The 24529-nt window shown below is 40.5% G+C and overlaps 1 protein-coding gene across 1 annotated transcript in view; it reads right to left on the bottom strand.

The window, feature by feature from the left end:
• Positions 1-24128, bottom strand: part of CALCR (calcitonin receptor) — a 65175-nt gene extending 41047 nt beyond the window's left edge. The window contains exons 1-4 of the mRNA XM_049798921.1: positions 23978-24128; positions 19913-20023; positions 10431-10543; positions 6175-6266 (exon numbers count right to left, since the gene is read on the bottom strand). Of these exons, the coding sequence (XP_049654878.1) occupies positions 6175-6266; positions 10431-10543; positions 19913-20023; positions 23978-24128 (467 nt within the window). The remainder of the gene's footprint in view (positions 1-6174; positions 6267-10430; positions 10544-19912; positions 20024-23977) is intronic.
• Positions 24129-24529: the final 401 nt, after the last annotated feature.

Here is a 24529-nt window from a genome sequence, read left to right as displayed (position 1 = left end):
AGGTGATTGCAGAAAGGCAATCATGGAGTTGTTAGATAATGCTGTGATGTCTGTATTCAGTGATCACTGAGAGCGAGCAGGCAAAACTGGTAGGTAAAAAATAGCTAAGAAGAGCAAGTATTTCTGTCTCGCTGAGGTAAGCTTCCCCCCTTGGCACTAGGAGTCTTCTGCAGTCTGGAATGGAGCACAGGCTGTGACTTTCTGATGCTTTGCGTGTGGATGTCAATGCAGAATGCACTTTCTTTAAAAACAGAGATCTAATCTAACCAACTGAACTCTTTTCTGCTAATTTTGCTTGTTTGTTTATATATTTATTTTCCCTTTTTAGTTCCTTCGTCACCTGCCACTTATTCTTAGTTCTCCATACACCTATTTTCTGAGTCATTGGATGGAATTCTTCCTTTAGCTTCCTTTCTGGTTATGGTCATCATCATTCTGCAGTGCTCATCGCTTTTGTTGACCTCCTTATTTACCAAGACACCTTCTTTGGTTCAGGATGTCCATGAGATGTAGGTCCTGGGGGCTAGGAATGAGAATATCTCCTTACACTTGCCCTGATTTTATATTCTTCCTTTAGTATCAGATATTGGCAACTGATGAGCACCAGATATGGAGCCAGGTGCGGTTTCAGTTTGCTGCACTTGGCCACAGAAATGTAGACTCTTGTCTCTCCAGCTGCCTGTCTACACGGGTACTGGTACAGAGACAGTCCTTTGTGAAAATCTCTGGCAGGTGCACATGCCTCCACTCCCATTTCTGTCCTTCCTCACTGTTCCGCTTGACTTTTGCCACTCTTACTCCTTTGTTAGTTTGGACTGTCCTTCACTGCATGTTGCCTTCACCTGCTGTCCAAGCTCCTTTCCCTACCTGCTGTCCTCTCTTAGTTTTACTCCTGCATTGCTCTCCTCCTTTCCTCTCAGTACTCCCCACCTTTTTCCTTGACTTGAGCTTTCACATTAAAGACCCACCTAGATCATTAAGTGTATATTTCCATACCCTCACTTTTTAATTTGACCTTCAGTGTTTGCCTTCAAAATGGCATCAGCACCTGCCTGACTCGTCTCACACCGAGAGGAAAACATTGGTTAAAACCAAAACCCTTACTTGATTCATCCTCTCTTCTGGTTTTGACAAACATCTGTAATCTTCTCCTTCTCTGACCTCTCTTAGCTTTCTTTCTGGCCCCCTTCCTGATTTCCTAATCATACCTTCATGGTCTTTTTGAAGGCTCCTTTTCAGCCCCCACCCATGTTTCTATATGCTCCCTACTTCACTTCATTAATCAGTATGCAAGAAGGCATCACTAATCAGTTACCTGTGTCAAAAAATTGTGAGTTTTTTGTGTCGCTATGCCTCTACCAATTGTGTCTCAGAGTTTCCGAGTCTCCTATTTTTCTCGTGGCTCCCCTATGTTTCACATTTATTCTATGACTCCTACATTTCCTTTGGCAGAGAGGTTCTCCTATCTACTCACAGAGTCACCCTTACTTTTGCGTTCCTATCCCCACCTCTATATTACACCTAGGATATTTTGACTTCCAAGGAATTTTTAGCATTATTTTCTTCATGAATCTGTCATTTCTTCTCATTCATGAATACCGAGAATACTGACTTTCACCACCAGCCATTTTCCATCTCCTACACACTTGTTTAATTTTAAAATTATTTTCATGCTTTCTACCATGCTCTCCCTTACCCCTGGGGAAGACTCCCAACAAATTTCCACAAATTATCTTTCCACCCATTATCCTTCTTCAGCTCCCCCTTTAAAAGCCTTGGCAACAAGTAGACTGCAGGTGCATTCACAACACACCATCTATTATTCTGGCAAATCTAGACTTATTGTACTTCCCATCTGTCTTTATACAAATGTCTTTGTTTTAATAATTCAACTGGAAGTGATTTGGAGCTAGGAGTCCCTTTTCTCTTTTGTATATTATCGTATAAGATAATGGGGTCTCAGTTTGCAATTATAAAAGTATCACATTAATGTGATCATGCACGTAACTGTTAGACACTACTTTATGAATAGTCTGTCTCCTGTTATGAGTTAGTATTGCTTAGTGATGCTCATCACTACTGATTCAGTATTCCCTTCCGAAAGTACTGCAACATCTGTGATGCCAGATCATTATGAATCTTGATACCCAAAACTGAAAGGAAAATAAAGCTCTGCCAGGAGAGGCTTATATGTGGGAAACAGCAACCTCTGCAAGCCGTTTGTTGCTGCCTCTACAGTCAAAGGTTATTATACAGTCCTGAAATAATCTCCTGCTATCTGATTGACTGTCTGATTGACAGCTCGCGTTCTGTTGAAGGTCAAATAATCTATTGCTGTCATAGCCAGATGATAGAGAACAACTGAAGGTAACATGAACCCTGCTCCCATACAGGTTTATTCTCACTTTCTTATGATTGTAGTTTGGTTTCATCTTTGTCCTCCCATTTTGCAGTGCTTTGTTTTAATTCCTTTCTCTACTTCTTCCTGTAACCTTTGTGTCATGGATTAGTCATGGAAGGGGAAGGAGAAGTGGAGGAGGAAATTGAGGAGGAGGTGTGTTACTGTCTGGAAGGCTGCTGCAAAGATGAGTCTTTCAGTGCGGCCTGGGACCGGTCAGGATTGTGCATTGTCCATGACTCAGAGCTAAGAGTGAGTCAGCCCGATCCTGCCTCGCTCGCTGCAGGGAATCACCTTCCTCATCCATTTTGGGCAGCCAATTTAACGAGAACCTGTCTTTACTGTCCCAAAGAACTCTGAAGCCTGGGTATAGGATTCCAAATCAGATTAAATTGTGTTCTTCCCAGTTTTCTCAAAGCATTACTGTGTCTGTGGTTTTGTCCTCTTCATCTTTACTTAGATGGGAAAGGATTTCATCAGTTCATTGGGCAGTTTCTAGCTATCTCTGTATCTGATTACTGCACATTATCATAGTTGCTCATCAAACTGCCTCTCTGGAAATTAGCAGAATTCATAACATGTATTTGGGATCCACCTATTTTGAGCTTGTAATCTTACAGACTCTTTCAGTCTATACAAAGTCCAACTATTTCATTTTTCTATGTTTCCTAGACTCACTCTCGGTGGTGGTGATGCTGGGGGCTTGTTCTTTTACTACCCTTCCTGTTTGACAGTTGAGGCAGAGACATCTAATTGTATAGCCCTAGGATTTATGTCAGCTTCTTCTAGCCGCTCAATTTACTAAGCATACCCTTTTCAAGCCCATATGGACACCCTCATCCATGGTGTACCATTCCAGGGACCAGCAGCAGATGAAGTAACCAGGGACAAGCTTTGCATAATGTTACTAAGGAAATTACTGCTAGGAGGTACACAACCTGAGCATATCCATAGATATGTAGTACACATAGATGAAAATTGAGACCAGAAATAGGCTAAGGTGCCTCATGTAAGATTTAGATTAAATTATGCAGGGACTCTGAGGCTAGAACTGATTTAAGCACTGGCACAAGGTATCTGGGGTTTTGCGGAGCACCTTTACTGCAGATTTTTAGAGCAAGGCAACCATCCCTTGTGCGTTAGAGGTGGGGGTTCAGCAAGGGGTTCTTTTTATTCCCAAATTTATGCAATTACTGTGCATGTGTAAGCTGGAATTCTGTGTTTGCTGTGTGCTGATGGATTCTACAAATCTTCATATGTGCATTTGTGGCCAAAACCCCACATCTCAGGAACACAGATAATGAAGTTGATGATATCACACAATCTAGCATGTAAAGTTTGTCACGTTGCATTGAAGTTTTTCACTGTGGAATATTAAATCTATCAATTCCAAGACACTTAACAAATGCCAGTTAATTTAGACACTTAAAAAGTCTGTACTAAAAGAGTCATGGTAACTGTTTAAAACTAAATGGTCATGATAGAAAATGCACTAGCTGTGCTTCATTACGATTTCTTGGCCTTACAGGTGACAAAAAGGAATAGATGAATGTTTACAGAAATACCCTTTGTTTTAAGTTAAGCCTGCAAGATAAAGGAATAGAAACAATGACCAATTTTTCCCTTTTCAGACTTGGAAATTTCAGTGTGAAAAACTGCTTTGGAAAATAAAGGTTCTACGGAGAACTAATCCTGGTCTTTTTGAAAATAAGGCATATATACATTCATGATTTGGCATGAGTGGGAAGGTATTAACTTAGAACCTGCTCATAATTCACAGTTACTATTTTGGCCACTAAGATCTGAAAAAATGCAATTGATGTGTTTGTTAAATTTGAGTTGGGAGATTTGAGGGCTTATTTTTGGCTTTAATTTTTCTAGAAACATCAACCAAATAAAACCAAATGATAAATTCTGACCTGTATACAAAAGTCATGCTCTCTATCTGCCTGCTGGAAAGATAATTAATGCCTAGAAGTATTCTATGCTTCTGGATTGCAAATATGTCTTTGAGCTGCTGAAATAGTTTGATGAATACACAAAAGCATATATTTTATGTTTCTATGAGGATGATGATAAAGAAACAAAAAATTGTATTTTGGATGCTCATCAAGCGCTCAAATCTGTTGACATACATGTAGAAATAAGCTTACTAATACTCTCACACAGGCCTATTTGTGTTCTGGCACAATTTAGTTTGAAATAATTTCTTGCAGGCTAAATTACAACCTTGAAACAGTATACTCTTACAATGACAACAGTGATGGACTTTTAGTTACTGCAGGTTGCCATTAGTGTGCAACTATTCTTTCTTAAAATCTCTGAAGAAGCTTGTGAAGAAAAAAAGGATTTTTTGTGTGTTCCTTTTTCCTTGTATCCTTGACTGCTCAAAGAATACTGCATTCTTTGAAGAGTTTGGGGTTTTTCTCTATTCTTGAATGAGGTAAGTTTTTTGGCAATAAAAGTCCATCAGGTTACAACTGTGTGTGTTATTTATTCAGAAACAGTTGTAATTGTTTCTTAATTACTCTTACTTTGTTTCCCAGTAAGCAGTGTGGGGAATACTCCTTTGTATCCTTGGAAACCTTTATCCAGGTAAATTTGGAAAACTTTACCTGGCCTTTTAGATTATCTTGCAGTTGTCCCCATATATACTTTATTGATGGTGAGCATTTCTCTATCTCTGGTCATGAACTGGCTATCTGCTTGCAAGTAACTGATGTGCATTTGCTGACATCAGTAAGATTGGGTCATTATACCGGATGTATCATTCTCTTCCATCGAAGTATCTGTGAATGGACATTACAACCCCGATTTCTGAGTGTGCTATCAGTAGGGGAAGTTTGCAGTTTATAGTAATGTTACAAAAGTGAAATACCTTTAAAAAATTGCTGAAAGAGGTAAGAGAATATAGCTTATGCAAGTCATTATAGCTCTGGATGTACAACAGCTCAGGATCTTGTCCATTGTTTATTCTTGAATATTTTCCTCACAGCCTTTGATGTCTTCTAGTGATTACCATTTCCCTGAGCTGAAAACTGAAGGCTGTTCCCAGACAGCCCTTCACTACTGATTGCGACTGAAGCTGTGACTGCCTGTCTGACGGCAAATCTGAGCTCCCTCTGCTCCTTCACTGCAGACACATTATAATAAATGGTGTGCAGACAGGTTCACTAAAGGATAAGATTTAAATGCTCTAGTTAAGTTGCCATACAGTAGCTGCAATGCTTTCACTGAATCTCAATTTAGTCTCCTTTAAAGTTCTGATATAGGACATCAGTGTTTTTCCTTTTAATGATGATGACAGGCTACTCGCTAGTGTCAGATTCACTCTTAGTGCTGAGACCTGTAAGCACCTACTCAAGTTAATAGCTCAGTCCTTCAGCATCGGATGAAGGTATTCCTTTTCTTCAGGAGCTGGGGGCTCCAAGCCAATGCCCTGTGTAGTCACTGCACCTGCCCAGGGGCTGGACATGCCCTTCAAGGAACAATAGGCAACTGGTAAATGAAGGGCCCTACCGCACCCCCAGTTACACCATTTCCCTATGGGCTGCACTTTTACACCACTATTGATAAATCTAACAGCATGATCTTGGCTATGCACTGCATGTCCCATTCGTGAAAAGACCCTATGCTGAGACTTTTTTACCAGGATTATATAAAAAGGCACTCAGAAGAGCTGTTCCTCACTGCCATGTCTCCTTCCAATCTTTTCTCTGGTTACCACTTGAGATCCCTCAGGGAAAGAGGAGAGAATGTCTGTAAGAAACACTTACTTGAAATAGAAGAAAATTGCCAAGGAAATCAACAGGGATGTTATAGACAAAGCATGGCCAACGATCGCCATATAATAAAGTATGAACGCCATCTGCAATTTAACAAAAAAAAAAAAAGGCAAACATGAACAATTTGCAGGCACTCATGTTTTTTTTTCTCATTGAGGAAGAATCTACAAAATCAACCTCCCATTTTGTATTTCTTTTCTTTCAAAGGTTCTTTTTCAATATACTTTTAATATCAGCAATCTATTAAATAGCATGACTCACGGTCTAAAGATGAGATAAGTGTTTCTTAGATGAGTTGATTTGTTTCTGCTGCGCTGAAGTAACTGGTGAGATCTCTGCTCACACTATGTGTAACTAACTTTCCCGAGCTCTAGGAGAGCACAGCAGACATAACACATTCAGATTTTCAAAAGTCCACGACAAATTGCCACAGGACTGGTAGAAAGCTTTTATTGTTTTAAAGCAGCTTAAACAACAGGGAGAAAAATCTTAATTGTCGCTTTTGGACATGAGTCAGTGGTTAGGTGCCCTCAGGACTGGTATCAGGGCTGTTTTTTTGTTCAACATATTCATCAGTAACCTGATGCAGAGAAATCTCTAAGTTTCCAGGTGATACTTAGGTCTTCCAGGTAATAGTGAGGGACTACAGAAGGGCCTCACATAACTGAGGGGACAAGAAGATGCCATATGAGCTTTAATACAGAAAAAAGTGGGGGGATACACCTAGGGACAAATGATCTAAACCCTGCCTACACAATGCTGAACTCAGAACTAGAAACCGCACTCGGGAAGGAGATTTTGGAGTCATCCTGGCCAATTGTCTGAATCACTGGCTTAGTGTGTAATGACAGCCAAAACATCAACAAAATGTTGGATATCACCAGGAAAGGCACCGAGAGTAGAACATCCTTGTGCCTCTGCTTCAAATTTTCATAGAACATCTTAAATGCATCTGTGTTTCTTGTCTCCACACGTTATGGACATGGCAGAGCTAGGAAAGGTGGAAAGAAAGCAACTAAAATGACTGAGGTAGAGTAGCTGTGCTATGACTAGTGGGTACAAATGCTGGGATTCTCCCCTTTGGAGAGAATTCAGAGGGGAATGACGATTAAGGCCTACAGAGTCATGAAAGCAGCAGATGAGATCAAAATTATCCTCAACTCCTACCACACTAGAAGAGCACAGCCTGAGACATTCTGGTTCACTCTGGTGTGCACCTTGCTATTGGGCAACTAGATGGTCTTACAGTGCTGTGAAGCCAGTATGCATGAACAGATAACTGGGCTTTCACTTAGACTAATGTCAGTGAAATCTAAGATAGGCCTATCCATGTTTTGTATGCCAATAGTAAAACAAAATCACAGGACAGCACCTGGGCTGCAGAATGCTGCGGTATTTAAATGTCATACTTTGGTCTCAGCCAAGCTCTTAAGCATCATCCAGCTGTCAGAAGACTGCAGGAGGCTAAATGGCATGCCAGGCTTCACCATTGCCTTCTTTTCTGAAAGCACTAAGATAGTATCAGCCTGTCCTGAAAAAAAGACTAGATAGCAGGCCTTAGTTCCTCTGCTGGGTTTATTTTCTTTTCAGCTCCACTTCATTCATTTTTCTGTTACGTGTGAGCAATTTTCCTTTTTTTCAACAATTAGATGAATTGCTGTAGCCCTAAGTTTTGCCACTCACATTTTTGTGGTGTTTCCAAGAAATTTTAAACTTTCATTTGAAAACAAATATGAATAAAATTTAGAAAACAAAGCCATTCCTCTTAGCAAAGGTGCACGTCTTCTTATTTAGTTTGTTCTTCAGTCATTTTACAACTTTGGAATCAGTTCCTGCTTTCATTAACCTAGGTGGTGGTGGCCTGATTCAAATTTAAGCCAAAGTCACATTTACGCCATCCTGACCATGTAGAACAGACATGACCTGAGTGTAAATATCATTCAACAAATTGTGGATATCTATGCATATTTACTGCAAATATCCTAGGTCTCCTAGTTTTCCTTCACAAAGACTAATCACAACATTGCTAGTAAGCGCAAATGCTTGACAACTTGCTCTGAAGCACCAGCAACCCCAGAGAGGGAAGAGCAAAGTGCAGAGAAGATGAGACAACTTTCTGAATACAGGGTAGTGGGAGAGGTTTACACCTGTGTGCATGTGACATTTCTGCCGCTCCATACTAAGTGGTTGCTGTGGTTTTTCATGATATTAGACTGATATAATTTTGAAGCCTGAATTTAATTTACAGATTATCTGTTCAAAAATATGTTGTTGTGCTGCCTATCCTGTATCCAACCCTGAGCCTGAAACAGCTAGAAGTAGGAAAGGCTTCCAGATAGCTACATGCAAGTATATGTGCACCCCAGAAGACTCTTGGTTATTCAAACTATCTACCTTTCAGTGTACAACTGCTAAATCAGTTTAACTGTATATCTGGGACTCAGCAATAGCATTTTTGATTACTCCATGTAAACTTACTATGGTAACTGCTCAAAAAAAGCTTCCCAAATACAACAACAAAGACAAATCAGAATGGACTGAACCATCAGCTAACAAAGCGTATGGTCTACCACCACATTTTAAAGAACTGGCTACAGTATTTTTTTTTTAAGTGATCTGCCTCAAAAGTATAGCATGTTGGTATTTCCGGTTAACTTCAACAAATAATGAACTGTTTTATTAATTTCTGCACTCCTTGAACTGGCAATCTGTCATGTCCGTTCTGATATATAGGACTTATAACACACTGACTCACCAGATTTTTAGTTTATGCAGATTTTGTCATCCTGGGCTTAGAAAACTTCTAAAAGAAACACTTAAATGTTCTTTTTTGGTCCCTCTAGAATTCTTCACTTGAGGAAACAGAATTCTTGAATACGAATACCTCCTACTCACTTAATTACATTATCTGTAAATACATGGAAATAGTCTACAAATGAAGCATACTCTTGTTTTTGAAGACTTGGATTAAAGGTCATAATCTAACTTGGCATTTCTGTAAAGATAGATTCTTTCTGCATTTTCCATTATTTTTTGTTTCAGAAGAATCTCAATGTACGTATAATTTTCCTTTGTGTTCTATCTGCACTTTGCTTGAATGATGTTCAAAATTGTTCTTCTGGAAACATGGATAATAGGTAACAGAACTACATTTTTTGCCTCCTTACATGCGCCAACATCTGGAAAAATTATATTTTTATGGTGCTTCCATTTAATGCCTCTGTGAGCTCAGAATGTTACTATTATACTCTCTTTGTCACATAGGTGAGCCCCATTTCACCATGATGGTTCCTCATGCTGCAAAAACTTTTAGAATTCACCTCCTGCCTAGTCCAGTAGACTTTTCCAAGGCCCTTTAGGCTGCATCATTACTAAGTATAACCACATACTGCTTTTTGGCTGCATAAAAAAAGATCCTCCAATACAAACCCCAAATCAAATCACTTTTTGACTCTTTTCCTTCCACAATTCCAAATAGTCACAAATTATTCTGTCATAAATCTGTAATCAGATTTTCCTGGAGCTCCACTCACATTTGAGAAATATGTTTATTTTCATGAGCTTCCCTAACTTAATTTTTTTTAAGCTTTTCTCAGATTTCCCTCTCCTTGTTTCTTTTGGTGCTTTTTATATTTAGTTCTCCTCTTTCAGCTTAGCAACTTGATTTTGAAAATATTAATGCAAACGCTTAATTCATTATTGTAAATAGTCTCAACGACTTCAGTCAAACTGTTAAAGTTAAATATGTCCAGGCTTGTAGGATTTTCTGGATTAATGGTACCTTCATAAATATTGCTTTTCAAAGGGACCAAGTACAGGGTGATATTCTTTGTTTAAGAAAAATAATTTTAGCTTACATTAATATTTCTAGCCCTGCAGAGAAGACATTAACAGCTTGGAAGATACTTGTTACAGAAAGCAAAATTGAAATTCTAAAGGATCATTTTATAACTGATGGACAATCAGGGAAAATCATAGGAATTAAAGAATGCATTTGAAAAATACTGCAAAACTTGTCACATGAATTGCTACTAAATTATCTACCCCATAGCAAACCTATATTTGGGTTTGAGCACTCATCAAATAATTTTAATAAGCTAAAATCATGAGGACAATGCTATTCAATTCTGGTGCAACAAATTGAGCTGAAAGATAAGAACTTTTCTGGTCTCTCTCATTTGTGTCTTACTGCTAGACAAGCTCAAAACCATTCCCAAACAATCACTGTCTTTTTAACTGTAGCATACCTTCAATTTTTCAGAGGTGAAAGAGTTGCACAGGGTATAGTTGGACCAAGTTCGGTTGCTTTCGGGATGGCGGAACCAGTTTCCAGTTTCATCACAGTATTTTGAAGCCCTCTCTGACAATAAATTGCAAGAATAGTTATTTTAGCATATGCATATTACATATTTTAAAAAAAACATAAAAAAGGAATTTCTATGTTTGGAAATAAAATGCCTGTGTAACAAAATCCAAAGGATTTTCAACTTGTGCAATTAATATACATTTGTCTGTTTCGTTTTTTTTTTCTCAGAGATTTATTTGATGGTATACTTGTTTATCTGTCTCCTTTTGTCTTGAATGAATACAGCAGAGAATATATACCTAGCCTTCATTCAGATGCAGTTATTTATGTGATAATAATTCATTTAAGGAGGCTGTTGAAAGCTGGTTTTGGAAGAGAAAGTGTCCTGGTTTTGGCTGGGATAGAGTTAACTGTCTTCCTAGTAGCTGGTACCGTGCTATGTTTTGAGTTCAGTATGAGAAGAATGTTGGTAACACTGATGTTTTCAGTTGTTGCTCAGTATTGTTTAGTCTAAAGTCAAGGATTTTTCAGCTTCTCATGCCCAGCCAGCGAAAAAGCTGGAGGGGCACAAGAAGTTGGCACAGGGCACAACCAGGGCACCTGACCCAAACTGGCCAACGGTGTATTCCATACCATGGGACATCATATCTAGTATAGGAACTGGGGGGGGGGGGGTGTGTGGGGTGGAGTGGTGGTGGTCGTGGGAAAATCGCTGCTTGGAGATTAACTGGGTGTCAATCAGCGGGTGGTGAGCAATCACACTGTGCATCATTTATATATTGCAATCTTTTTATTATTAGTGTTATCATTATTAGTTTCTTCTTTTCTGTTCTATTAAACTGTTCTTATCTCAACCCACGGGTTTTGCTTCTTTTCCCGATTTTCTCCCCCATCCCACTGTGTGGGGGGGGAGTGAGTGAGCGGCTGCGTGGTGCTTAGCTGCTAGCTGGGGTTAAACCACGACAGAAAGTAATGTTAGGCCCTGATGCCAAACCTGACAGAAGTGTGCACAGGCAGGCAAACACAGTGATGTCTGCATATCGTTAGTTCTTGTCCCAACCTGCATTACTGATGTTGGAACATGAATGTGCCCACTGGCTAGCATGCAAATCTAACTTTTTGTTTTCAAACCTGACACTCGCTAGGACATGCTGGTAGCCATACACAGATGCTAACAGACTGAATCTTGCAGCAGGCTTTCAGGTATCAAGGGAAATAATTAGTTAAAAATGCTGTGTAGAGAAAGGGCAGCAAGCAGTGTATGAAACAGAGCCTGGGTGCTGGAGATGGTGACAGCCCCAACACCAGCCATGTGCTTATGCAGAGGGATGGAAGAGTCCTGCCCAGTCTGTGTGCCAGCTGCATCCTGCCAGGGGTGAGCAGGAGCACTGCTCCTTTTCCTCTGAGGCTGCAAAGCATGCAGGCACTGGGAGAAGCAGCCTTGCAAACATTTTGGCACAGGTCCCAAGTGTCCGGTTTAATTTGAAATGGCTGCAGAATTCTCTGTTTAAATAGTCTGATGTGTGTTTGGCCTCTCCACGTGTGTCTCTGGTGCTGGTTCCTGCACCACAGGAGGCTCTGGCATCCTTCCCGAAAGCCCTGCCATATGGATTGCTCTCCAGGCTCATGCTCCTTCCTGTGCGTCCTTTTACTGTGGCAGGTCTTTAGCACTGTACTGCTCCAAGGGATGCCTGGAGCCACAGATGTGTGCTGTGCCTGTGTCCTCCCAGCCACACTCACCCTGGATGCTGAGGCGCAGACAGTCACTTCTAATCACTTGTCAAGTTTTGGACTAGTTCCTTTGGCCTTCCCCTCAAACATTAGCCAAATGAGAGTCACTGGAAAGTTTGCTCGAGTAACAAAGGCAGGACAAGATCAGAAACTTAAATTATTTGATGTTTTCTTAAATAGTGACACAGTTGTTTATTTATGAAAAACAGAGGTTTTCAAGTCTGACTTTTAAAATAGTGTAAAAAGCCTATCTTGACTTCCCTTTGCCTATTCTAGCTTTGTAATTTTATGGGCTTTATACAGAGATTGACAGCATTTCCGGTCAATATACTTTTACAGAGCCAGTTACCATTTAAACATACACATTTTCACTTTTTGTGTTCAACATTTGCATGCATTTTTCTTAATCAGCTCATTTGGAATATTCATATTCCCTCTACACCGTAAGGAAAGCGATCGATCATACCGGCAAGGTAAGGATTGTACAGACTAAGCTATCTTCCTCTGACTAGAAATACACTTTATACAGTGCCATTGCAAAAAAAAAAAAAAAAAAAAAAAAAAAGAGAGACAATCCTCCAGAACAGAGCATACTTTTGAAAATACTATGAGTTTCAAATCATTGTTTTGGTGGACTTGTTGAAAATCAATACGTGCATCAACAAAACCAAGAGGAAAAGTACATGTTATCTCAGCCTTGCATCGCTGCAGCTTGGAGATAATCTCAGACTGCCTGTGTAGCAACGTTCCCATTGTACTTGTTGCCAGATATTATCTAAAGCTGGAAAAAGTTTTCAGTCATAGATAAAAGATTAATGGTTATGCTACCATGGAACACAGTGTACAAACATCGTACCTACTATCCCATACACTCTGCAAAGTACACGGCTTTTGTTACTATGCTATAGAGTATAATGGTAATACCATCTATCATCTCTGTACTTTAGTGCCTAGATAGGCACTCTGCCCAAGTTTAATGTGGCCTCTGTAAGTTAGAGACAAACCTGTTGCCTCATACTTTTCCTTGAAGCCAGACAAGCACAACTGATCCTAGTCTGGAAGCAGCTATGTCCCACAGATTTCTTGCTGTGATGTTGTCAGAATATGGGACTGGGCAATAAGACTCCCTCCCATCCACCCAGTGACTCAAACAGGTCAAACATCTTTTCTAAATCTATGATTTTATACAGAAATAAAGTTGTGAGTCTGTAAGCCAGCCACTGTTCTACTGCAAGTTATTCTCCAGTGGCCGAGCAGCAGGTGTGGGATTATGAACCTGGGCACATGTTGGTTTTTATGCTAACCAGAAGAATCTAGTAAGCTCTGAAGAATGTAAGGTAAAGCAATTCCAGCAAGGCACAATGGAAGTGTGTGCTTTAAGACTATTCGAATACGATGTGAACACTAATTTTTTAGTCTCTGTCTGTACCCTATCAACTTGGATAGGGCACCACTTGAGCACCACGTTATTCGAAGTGGAGGAACAGTGACATTGCATGGGATTTGTCTCATCTGACTTTAGCAACCTCAAAGTTATGCAATTCATAGGCAGTTGTGCAGGCTATCTGTAGTTAGCTTAGAAAGACAGACACTTCAAGAGCTGTCTGGGAAAATAGAGTAAGAGAAATCTTGTGCATGAGGGCAGTTTCATGGGAGAAGTGAAGTGTCTAAAAAGAGTAACGAGTAGTAATGTTTTTGCATGTGGTATTGCTTGTGCTACGAATAGTGTTTTATGTATCACATTTTCATAAAACCAACTCAGTCATTTATATGTAACAGTTATCTTCACCTAATAATTCTGAAACAAACAGGATAGCTCTATCAATCAGTTTTTTTACAATTAGACCAACTCTATAGCTAGCAGATGTTAAAAGAGTCAACACCATTTTTTTAATTTATTGTTGAGTTACAAGCTGGAAGTAGAAAGAAGTTTTCCGCTGTTGCAGTGTGTGCTCAGCACATACCAGACATCGGATTCTTTGCCATTGTTTGGACAGACCTGTGCAGTACTTAGTTTTGCAGATGAGGGAATAGCTGATGTAGCACATGTGATTTACTTACATCCTCAATAAAATATTCTCAAAGAAAATTTTTCAAAACCAAAAAAATCATCTGATATAATACAATGGAGACCCTAGAAAACTTCAGTTCCAGTGTCCTGGTAAGTGAAGTTATCACTATCATCAGAATGTCTCAGTCAGCAGAACTGGAATCTGTATAATAAAGTTATATTGTGCACTGTGGGGATAAGAATTGATTTTTAAAATACAACTGTCAAGCTTACTAAGAAGCAGGACAGAAACATACAGAAGGGTAGGAGGAAAAGAAGCAGCTGGACAAAGTGTTCAGGTCTGTTTTATTTGTCACTGTCTAAATGATACCACTTCAAGATGGGAAAATAGGACCAGCAGAAAATCAGAGCTGGCTTTTTCAGGCAGAGTCAGGAAAACTGCGTTTGTGGCAGCAAGAGAAGGGGTCTCCCAGCCTTCTCCCCGGTCCTCCCTAGGCTGCTCAGGGTGCCCCAGCAGGTCCCTGGGGCTCCTGCCCACAGAGGGTGCTGCTCCTTACCTGCTCTGAGTGCAGGCATGTCACCCTGCCGAGACCCAGTGCTGGGTGGGAAGGAGCACAGGACGGACTGGGCATGCAGGAGGGGAGGCCACGGTTAGGCAAGTGCTTGCATTAGGGGATGCCTGAGGAAGTGGCCTCCCTGCCTGCCAGGAGCCAGGGGGTGGAAGGAGCCGCAGCTGCTGCTGCGACCCAGAAGGTCTCTCTCCATCTCTGGTTTGTGGAAGGCCATGGTTTCTCATCTGCAATGACTGCTCTTGTCAGCTTGGCAACCTACTCAGCTGAATGCTCTGAGCAATTTGCCAGCTGTGAGAAGGGTGTGCCTGTGTCCCCCAGATCCAGTCCCTCGTGGTCACAGGCATCACAGCTCGTAAATGCAAAAGGGTCTGCAAGAGCTATCCAACCTGTTCCCCCTTTTCCTGCATGCAGCATTCATCCTTATTTCTCTAACAGTCCTCTATTTTGTAAGAAAGACAAAGCAATTCAGAGACTGCAGTATGGCACAAGAAGAGAGCTGCAGAGAATACAAATACCGCAGTGCCTCTGTCCCCTCTGCCACCGTGATCCACACTCCAGAGCAAGGGGACCTCCCTGTCTTTAGTCAGTGTCAGAGCAGGAAGGCAAGGCTGTACTTCCATGTTCCTCAGTTGTGAGAGGTAACAACACATTAACCATCATCTGAGCTAATTGTTTATGGATACATATGGATCTGTTTCCAAATTGCACTTCTAGGAACTTTGCTCTTGGAGCCACATGAGGAGTTATGAGTAACTGGTTTACAAAATGGAATGAAAGACAGAAGCCCAACAAAGTGGAGAACTGAGTTGAGTTTTGATAAATGCAGCCTTGGATCACAAAGTTGGGCTGGGCTTGCTCTCTGCTGGGGTGGCTACTGCTCTTAACCATTGCTCTTTGCCAGAGAGGAAAGGGAACGAAAGTGAAACGAAAAGGTATGGCTGCCACAGCGCAGCTTGCACATTCAGCTCCATTGCTATGTGACTGCACCGCATCCATCCTGACTGAACGCACTGTGCAGGGAGAGTGCGGTGGGTGATATAACTCTCCCCTGCCACAAACCCACAGCCTATGGGTGGCACAAGACAATGTTCTGCTCCTCCTGCTGCCCCCAGTAAATTTGCCTTGCTAGAAGGCCATTACATCCACAATAGATTTCCCTTAATTATCAGCAAGATTATTACCAGCATGAAATACATACCGTATTCCTATCAAACTCAATTCCTAGCAATTTCAGTGTGACCTGGAACCATTTCAAAGGGATTACACCAAAAATTAACCTGGATAAAATAGGAATATAAAATATAATTCAAGAGAAACTGTGCATGTTGCCTGAATAGGGGAGTATAAAACTCAGCCCTGCTCAGAGCTTCTCAGTCAGGAGTAGATGAGACAATTTCTTTCCTGCTGTCACTGGAGTTAAAGCAGTAGGTCTCGGTATGTTTTCCAGACAAATTGATTTGGGTTTATGCATTATCACATTGCACATGGTGGTCATTGTGAGAAAGAAATTGCTACGAGAGACAAGAGTTGTTTATTGAAAAGACAAAGTTGTCACAGCTTGTAGAGAGGGTTTTCTGTTTGTCTGTTAGCTTTAAGATACTAATTTCCTTTCACAGGACAGAGCTTCCTCAGGTGGGGAAAGAAGTGTGGGAAGCCCTAGCTAACTGAACAGACTAGATTATCACAGTTGTCCTTCTTTCTTTCAGAACACAGATTCCTATCTAGTAAGAACTGATGTAAGTTCAGTGAAATAAGTGGGACTACATTTGGTGGTTAGTTATGAAGTTGTCAGAGAGAAAATGAACAGAGCACTGAGCATGTTGTCCATCATTTTGCTTCTGGGTCCTTTTCTCCAGAATATGATTTCACCTTATTTACTGCCTAACATACTCTAGCAATTTCTTCTTGGCATCGATGCTGAATGTTATTGAGTGTTCAGATATAGAGAGCTGGTATACAGCACCCACAGGTGCCGATGGGAGGAGGATCCGATCCTAAGCTGCCAGATAACATTTCACTTCTCCAGTTACAAATGACATATGTATCAAAGCACAAAAAGTAAGCTGAATGACATCATTTTATTGCAGGACTCAAAGCTATGCATGGCCTCAATTGAAAGTAACTTAGCCATCAGTGAGCTGATACATAGTGGTTTTGCAGATCTCAGTGCAGCCCACAGCGGCACAGCTTGAAATTCTTGTTTCAGAAGTCCATGGAGTTACTTGTATGCCTAAAATACATGCTGAGGTGGTTTGATATCAGAGACTTCATGGGAAGGAAATCTTACAGGCACTGTAGTATTCACCTTGTAAAATCATGGTTCTTAGGATGAATTTTCTGTTTCTCATCAGAAAATCTAGCTGTATTTTGTTTAACAGGCATAAGTAACCGAAGGAAATAATGACTTGTGGCACAAAACCTGACAGGCTTCTCAGGATGGCTGAACCTGTGCTTTTGGCCACCTGTCAGTGGCAGCCACTACCATTAGCAGTTGAAAGACCTCTAGTCACCCCCACGATTTCTTCTCTCCCTCCTACATTATTAAGTCCCTGTGTGACAATCAGCCACCTGTAAAGCAAAGGCTGGCTACCTGCTGGTTTGATGCTGCAGATGTAATATGTGCTGGGCTACTCAACAGCTACTCTAGGAAAGGAGCTCTGACTCAACCAGGAGATGCTGAGCTGCTGCTGAGCCAAGGAAACAGTGTTGACTGACCAGGATGCAGGCAAAGAAGTTGGCAAGGAGAAGAGAGATGTGCCAGGGGAAAATACGGAGTCCAGAAGGTATTGTTGCTAAATGGAACAGCAGAGAGGACAGTAGGAAATTAATTATTGGAGCTGGCTTTGCCTTCTATGGCTGTGTACAGAGAACATGAATACTAAAAAAATTCCCAAACCTGCAAGTTTTAAAGTGTGGCAGAAAGAGTAACCGCAGTACGCACACACTGTGGGCCAGACTCTGCAGCATACATCTGTACCTTAAGGAGTGATTTGCAATCAGTTGTACAAGCCACAGACCTTGGCGTTAATAAGCATTAAAAGTGGAGTGAGGTGCTTCTCCATGGACAGCTTCAAGTGCTACTTTGAATAGTGGTGTTGTAGCAGAGCAATTAGTTCAGAACAAGTCACTGGAGGCAAGCAAGCAAGTGGAAAAGCTGGGAATTAGTGGCTTGGGAATGAGTAGGAGAATGGCTCTGTAATCATCCCCACGCACTGAAGAAAGAGGACCTTAAGTTGTGGGGAAACATCTGTGATCACAGGGCTGCCCAACAGCTACTTTTGCAGGTGTAAGCTGAGCAGCGCATGGAGTATACATAAACTAGGACTGTTAGTGCCACTATTTTTTATTTTCTATGAAAACTATGGAAGCAGGGAAAGCAGAAGCCTTGTAGTAAATTTTCCTATTCATCAAAGAGGCTGCTGCCACATGGGCAGGATATCATGAACAAAATGGGGGTGGAAGCGGAAGGTACAGACCTCATCCAAGAGGCACATCCAACATGCATGTAGGAACAGGCTTGTGCAACCTCAGGATCCAGAACCTCAAGCTCTCTCCTGAACATGGACCCTTCTGTCTGGGAACTGAACCAAGTCTGGCCAATTCTTTGAAAATGTTCTTCTGGCATCTTTTGTGCAAAGAGCCTGATGGTTGAAGCACTTGACTACAAAGAGGGAGACCTAGGTCAAAGGCACCCTCCAGTTGAGGGTCTCAGCTCCTCAGCCTGTCTCCCCCCAGGTCCTCCAATGATTAGCCACAAGTGTGGCCCTCCAAGACTCCTCCTTGAAATCTATGACACTGTACAGAAAAAAGGTCAAGACTAAGTGTGTCAGAAAGGAAAAAAGGTCACAAAGGGCAGGACTTTGTGATTTGGTGCCTGTTGTCTGTCTCAGGGATGTAAACTGCTGTAAAGGTTTGTGGGGTAGGGCTCAGGGTATTCCCACAAGACATGGACAGTCACACTGCCATGTGAGCTCACTTTCCAGGCACACAAATCCTTCAATCCATCCTGTCAATGCCTACTTCCATTGGAAAGGGAGAGGTTCCTCTAGCAAAGTTGGGATGCAGGTTTGAATCCCCTCAGACTGGGGCTGATACTAGAAGTTTCCCGGTTGCTGGGTGAATTCTCTAATTGTGGATAGCTTGATTTGTAAAGAACAGAAATATCGATCAATCTGGCTGCTACTGCAAATGGGATTCAGCAAAATGCGTACTGGGTCTGATCAAACCTAGAAACTCCTCTGTTTCTGAATAGGCAACAAGCTCGACAAAATCAACAGTTTTAGCTAATGGTATTGGGTAATTTATTCACAGCTATGCAATAGTCTCTTTCCTTACCTTTCAGTTGGGCACACACATATTGGTTTAACCTTGTTGAAAATTTTTAGATTTATATACCCTCCCCCCCAAATGTTTAGTTTCATAGTTTTTAATTGCAGTAGGTACACTGTGTCTATGCTGGATTTAGCACGCTGTGGCATCAAGCACTGCCTACAAGCAACATGTAGTGTGGAACACGCAGTTGTGCCTTTCTTCAAACAATACTCTGTGGACTTATACTTGTGTCTAGTATTTCTTCATATCTATTTAGCAGTATTTCTGTGCTTGATCTTTCCTTTCATTTGTCCTTTAAAATGTTCTTGAATTGCTTCTTCATCTGCATGGCTGCTAATATTTGTATGAAGAATTCAATGAACTACTGAAACTTGGTGACAGAAAGAATGTTATTTCTGGTCATTTTCTTCAATAAAATGTTATTTTCCAATAAAAACTGAACAAAGAACATGCTGATATATATTTCATGCACATAAGCATTTTCTCTTCATTATAAAAAAATAGTATGAGGTGCTAAAAATGTTTTGATATTATAACTAAGTAGTTAATATTTTCATAAACTAGGTTGCATAAATCCATGGGTTATACTTATATAAATATAAATACACATAAAATATTTTACAATATTTTAAATTAAGCAACCCATTTTAATTTCAGCCAAACTCTCTAAGATTTCACAATGCTTCAAAAATGCCACTGGAAACATGCTTCCATTGAATGGCATTAATGTTCTGAAGACTTCCTTCAAAAGACCAGATGATAAAAAGAAATATGTACCAGTTGGATCAAAGTCTGGAAAATAATCCGGACAATTCTGAGCAGTGATTCTTCCAGCAGGAGTGTCGTCCCAGCACAACCAGCCATCCCACGTTCGGTTGCAGAACAGACCTGGACGTTTAAGAGGAATGCAGGAGTTAATTCAACACACAGTCACTCCTGAACCCACTCTGTTCTAGCCTCTCAAGGAATATTGCCACCAGCAGAAAATCATGTTTTCTTTTTGCAGTAAAAGCCCTTGTTATTGCTACACTTTGAGTGGCATTCAGGTGCTACAAGGTACTTTTTTTTTGCTGACGTGATGTTAGTGGTGTTCATTTTGCTGGAAAATAATGTTTTAAAGCCTGTTGAACTAAAATTTGAATGGAGGGTCTGATCGTGCAAATTCCTCTTTTTGATCCTCCTTCCATCCTTGGCATGAGTGTCTACACTAGTGGTACCTAAAGACCTTATAGACACCCACTTTTCATTTCACCTTCCGCTGCTCGGCAGGTCTGAAAATCAAGACTTTGAAATGTAAAGGTAAGAAGGGCTTGCAGGGATGTCCCAGCTAAAAGCAACATTTGCAGAGACACTTTCCTGTCTTTAAGGTTGTTGCGTTGCTCAACGCTAGAGATCACTGACATAGCTACAGATCCAGTGAAGCAGGTGCAAGACCAATCTGTAACAGGCAAACTCTGCCTGCCGATGCCCAGGTAGGCATGCTGTGATCCTGTCCTCATCATGCCCCTTCTGGGAGGGTAGCACTGTCGAGGTTGTGTCCCCTACAAGGACTGTTCCCAGCTCCAGAAACGACGGCCATAGTAGGGAGGCAGAACACAGCTCATTCTTGATTCCCATTACAGAGGTGTTACATACTATGGGCCACAGAAACTGCGTTATAAGACTGCTTGCTATAATGCGATTTCCTGACTCATTGTGGATTTATTCAAGTAACATTAAAAACTGCCCTATGCTTCTTAGTTATTTTCCATTTAAAATCAGTTTGTGTTGGGGAAAAGGTATTTATCATCATGACCATCAGGTTAAAGGGAAATACAGTGAGAAGGTACATCTTGCCTTTTTTTGCTGTGGTCCCAAGGGAGTTTCAGAATTGCTGCTATGACCACGTAGGTTGTTTTTGAAAGAATCATATGGATTGCACCTAATAACCATTGAAAGTTAATAAAACATGGGCAGCTAATTGCTTCTGGTGCTTTTGAAACTATCCACAGATAAGCTTTCTTACTGAAGCAAGAAAGCTGTAAAAAGACATCTGAATCGTTCAAGTTTGCATCAATAACTGGTTTTAAGTCAAAATAGTTGTGGATTAAAAATTGAAATCATAAAATGTTCCAAATTAATTTTTTCCAGATCAGATGTCTAGCAAAAAAAAGATATTTTTTCAACACTTTTTCTTCATTAGCTAAGATTTTATGTACAGCTATTTTTCCATTGTCAAGTTGAATGTGTTAATGCTACTTGTTCACCTAATTAACCAACCATCATATCAGCAGTTTGTTATCTTTGCTTCAGGCATTCTCATGTTCTTGTCTAGCTTTGAGATGTATCTGAAAGACTTTTAGGAATCTATTTGTAATATCAAAGAAAAAGAAGAGTAGAAAATATTTGCAACTTGAACTTCTATCTGAAAGATACTGCAGAATGGGGTTGGTAGGCATTTCTAGCTTTAAATCCTTTGCCTTGCCTGATAAAGAAAAAAAATCACTGATGTTGATCTATACATTGTGGAATGTATCGTTTGAGGTAAGTAACAGGATACATATGCACACATACATCCATAAATATATACATATGCACACACACATATAGATCTACACACACATATATATGTTTTTTAAGTCCTGCAGGAAGTAAAAAAATGTAAGTAATAAAACAGAAGAGGAAGACTTGAACACCATACTGTTGTATCACCAGCTAAAAATATTACATTTTTGGATGGACAGGGAGTGCAGGAGTGTTGCGTTGTCCCAGAGGGATGGTCAGGTATTCCCATGTGCCTGAGATCCTCATTTCGTTATTTCTTTGGGATTGAAGCTAATCAACTCTACCTTGAAATGGGCAAGATAAGTGAGTGTACATGGTCTGTTACTTTGGCTCTGCTGACACATGGCTACTTGTATTGCTGCCACAGCTCACCTGTATTATACCATCTCTCTGGCTCCTGAGTGTGAGCTACTCTGCAGTTCATTGACATCAGCTTTGAGCCCCAGGATTATGAAGGATTTAAACGACCTTTGTGCCAGCCTACAAATAGGCTCCATCAGGGTCTGCAGCGATACCAGGGAAAAATTAGACACATCTCGGCTGGCTCTGTGAAGTGGTACCAGACACTGGGCTTTCCTGGGAACTTTGATGTTAGACTCCACTACTGTTTGTGCTGAAAATGCATACCCAGTATACCCCTTCAGTTCATGTGTTGGGTTTTTCCTCTCAGGAGACATGCCTACGGTTGTCCTTTGCATTAAAGGAATTTCCCACCTCATCCCATCCTCCCTTTCAAATCTGCAGCCAAGAGACTTAGACCCTTGCTCCCTTCCAACCCTGTATGAAGTGTAAATGTTGGAGGGCTGGTGACGATCCTGTAATTCAGTTGAAAAAGCAACTTCAGTAGTGTTGGCATCATTCCTTAGTCACCCTTTATCTTCATTCTGGTTTATAAATAAATTCAGTGCATTTTGCTGTGAACATAACAGTACCCAATGGCATCACTTAAATCTAGCTGCCAGTCAAAGCAGTGAAGGAACTGCTGTGCTGTGTCTGATGGCTGCAGGTCTGCCACTGCTGTCCTCCTGGGACAACGCTGTCCTTGAGAACACTACCAGGAATTCATATGTCATAAGACATTCAAATTCCCAGCTCATGCCAGTTGCAGCCCTTTGCAACTAATCATGTGAGCAAGGTGCAAAAGAAAGGTTAATCCAGCAGAACTATCAATGCATGCAAAAATTACAAATTTATAGAGCTGGAGACTAAGACTGATCTGAGCAGACGGTAAGTTATCTCCCCCTCAAGCCCAGCAACTAAAGGCTTGTTTATGTCTGAAACATGATGCTTTCTATCCCCTAACCCTGTTTAAATACTTGTGGGGTTTCCCCATTATTGGCCTGAATGAAAACCTATTTGAAGCAATGGGAATCTCTATATTCATTCAAAAACATTTCTGCATCAAGACCTGAGTATCTTAATATCCAATTCTTTGAGTCTTACAGAGCCCAATAAAATCTTTATGGTAAAGAGCTATAGAAATGTCTGTGTTCATGTATTACAAAAAACTCCCACATTATCTCCATCCCATCTATTATGTTGTGGCTTTTTAATCATGATTTTTTAATATATTTTCTCTTTAAACTGTGCCCTCAGTATCTCTGCTCTTTACTCGTATAAATCCCCACAATGCCTCCAATATTTTTTTCTCTAACCTCCTCCTAACTTCTTCCATATTTTCTGTGAGAAAAAGTGACCAGAACGCTCCATCCCAAGCAGAAATGCTGCTTCATTTATATTGTGCTATTGTAGCACCATTATTATTTGTCATTTCCTTTTTCATTAATCTTAATATGTGCCTCATATTCAATAAAGATGTATCCACAGTGCTTTATAAACCTCTTTTTGCTAGTGTCACTGCTGAATATGGAATACCTGGCACATCTGTGCTGGTACAGAGCATGGCAGCTATCAGTCAATAGAAGAATGACAGAAAAACAAAACAGTGAGTGAAGCAAGCAGAATGGCATTTATTTTTAAGAGATCACTATTCATAATCAGGTCTTTGTGTGAGCTTGCTGAAAGGTTCTGGAGAATGCCATTCCCTAAGCAAGAACAAGAGATATTCAAGCAGCAAAGCACTGAGCCAGAAATGTAGATGACAGGGGTACCATCTGCATGGTGAGGAAGAGCTGTTCAGCTTAAGAGGGTGCGAAATTAGAGTGAATTTGACCTCTGCTTACAGGAAGGAAACTGCACCCCAAGGAAAACTATGGATTAGTATGCAGAAGAAAATATTTATAGTGATATAAGCCAGAGTGGCAATACACAAACAGACCTTTTTTTAAACTTTTTTACCTTTTTTCTTATACGGAGGAGCTCTGTTCATCCTCTCATAGCACTTGAACTGTGAATCTATTATCTTCTGTCGAATGACTGAATTTTCAGTTACTACAGGCTCTAATGTAGGATCAGTATAATTTACAGTAGAAGAAAGACTTGGAACCATTCTCTGTACAGAAAGGAAAAAGTGTTAGTACAAGTGAATAAACCAGGAGGATAAAATAAAAAAGTAAGGATCAGAAATCTCTATTACAAATGCTTCAGAGGCCTTTTATTTGCACATGTGTTTAGCATTATGATAGGCCTTATACTGCTTGCAAAGTAAATGCTAAATTTTTACTAGTTTACCTCACTATAAACTCAGGATTTTAACCAAGCCCTTTTTCTTGGCAAAACAGAGGACCATTAAATACTTGAAAAAGTCTTTAAAATCTTTTCATTTAGCTTAGTGATCTGCAAAAAAATTCTGTATCTGCCCAAAGTTACACCCATGTATTTCTGCTCATTTGTGCCGATTTCCCTCCGGACCACTCTCACAAAATATCTCAATGCCACAGCCACAAAACT

The sequence above is a fragment of the Accipiter gentilis genome, chromosome 4, assembly GCF_929443795.1.
Source record: "Accipiter gentilis chromosome 4, bAccGen1.1, whole genome shotgun sequence".
Lineage (NCBI taxonomy): Eukaryota > Metazoa > Chordata > Aves > Accipitriformes > Accipitridae > Astur > Astur gentilis.
This window is presented reverse-complemented; position numbering and strand designations above follow the sequence as displayed.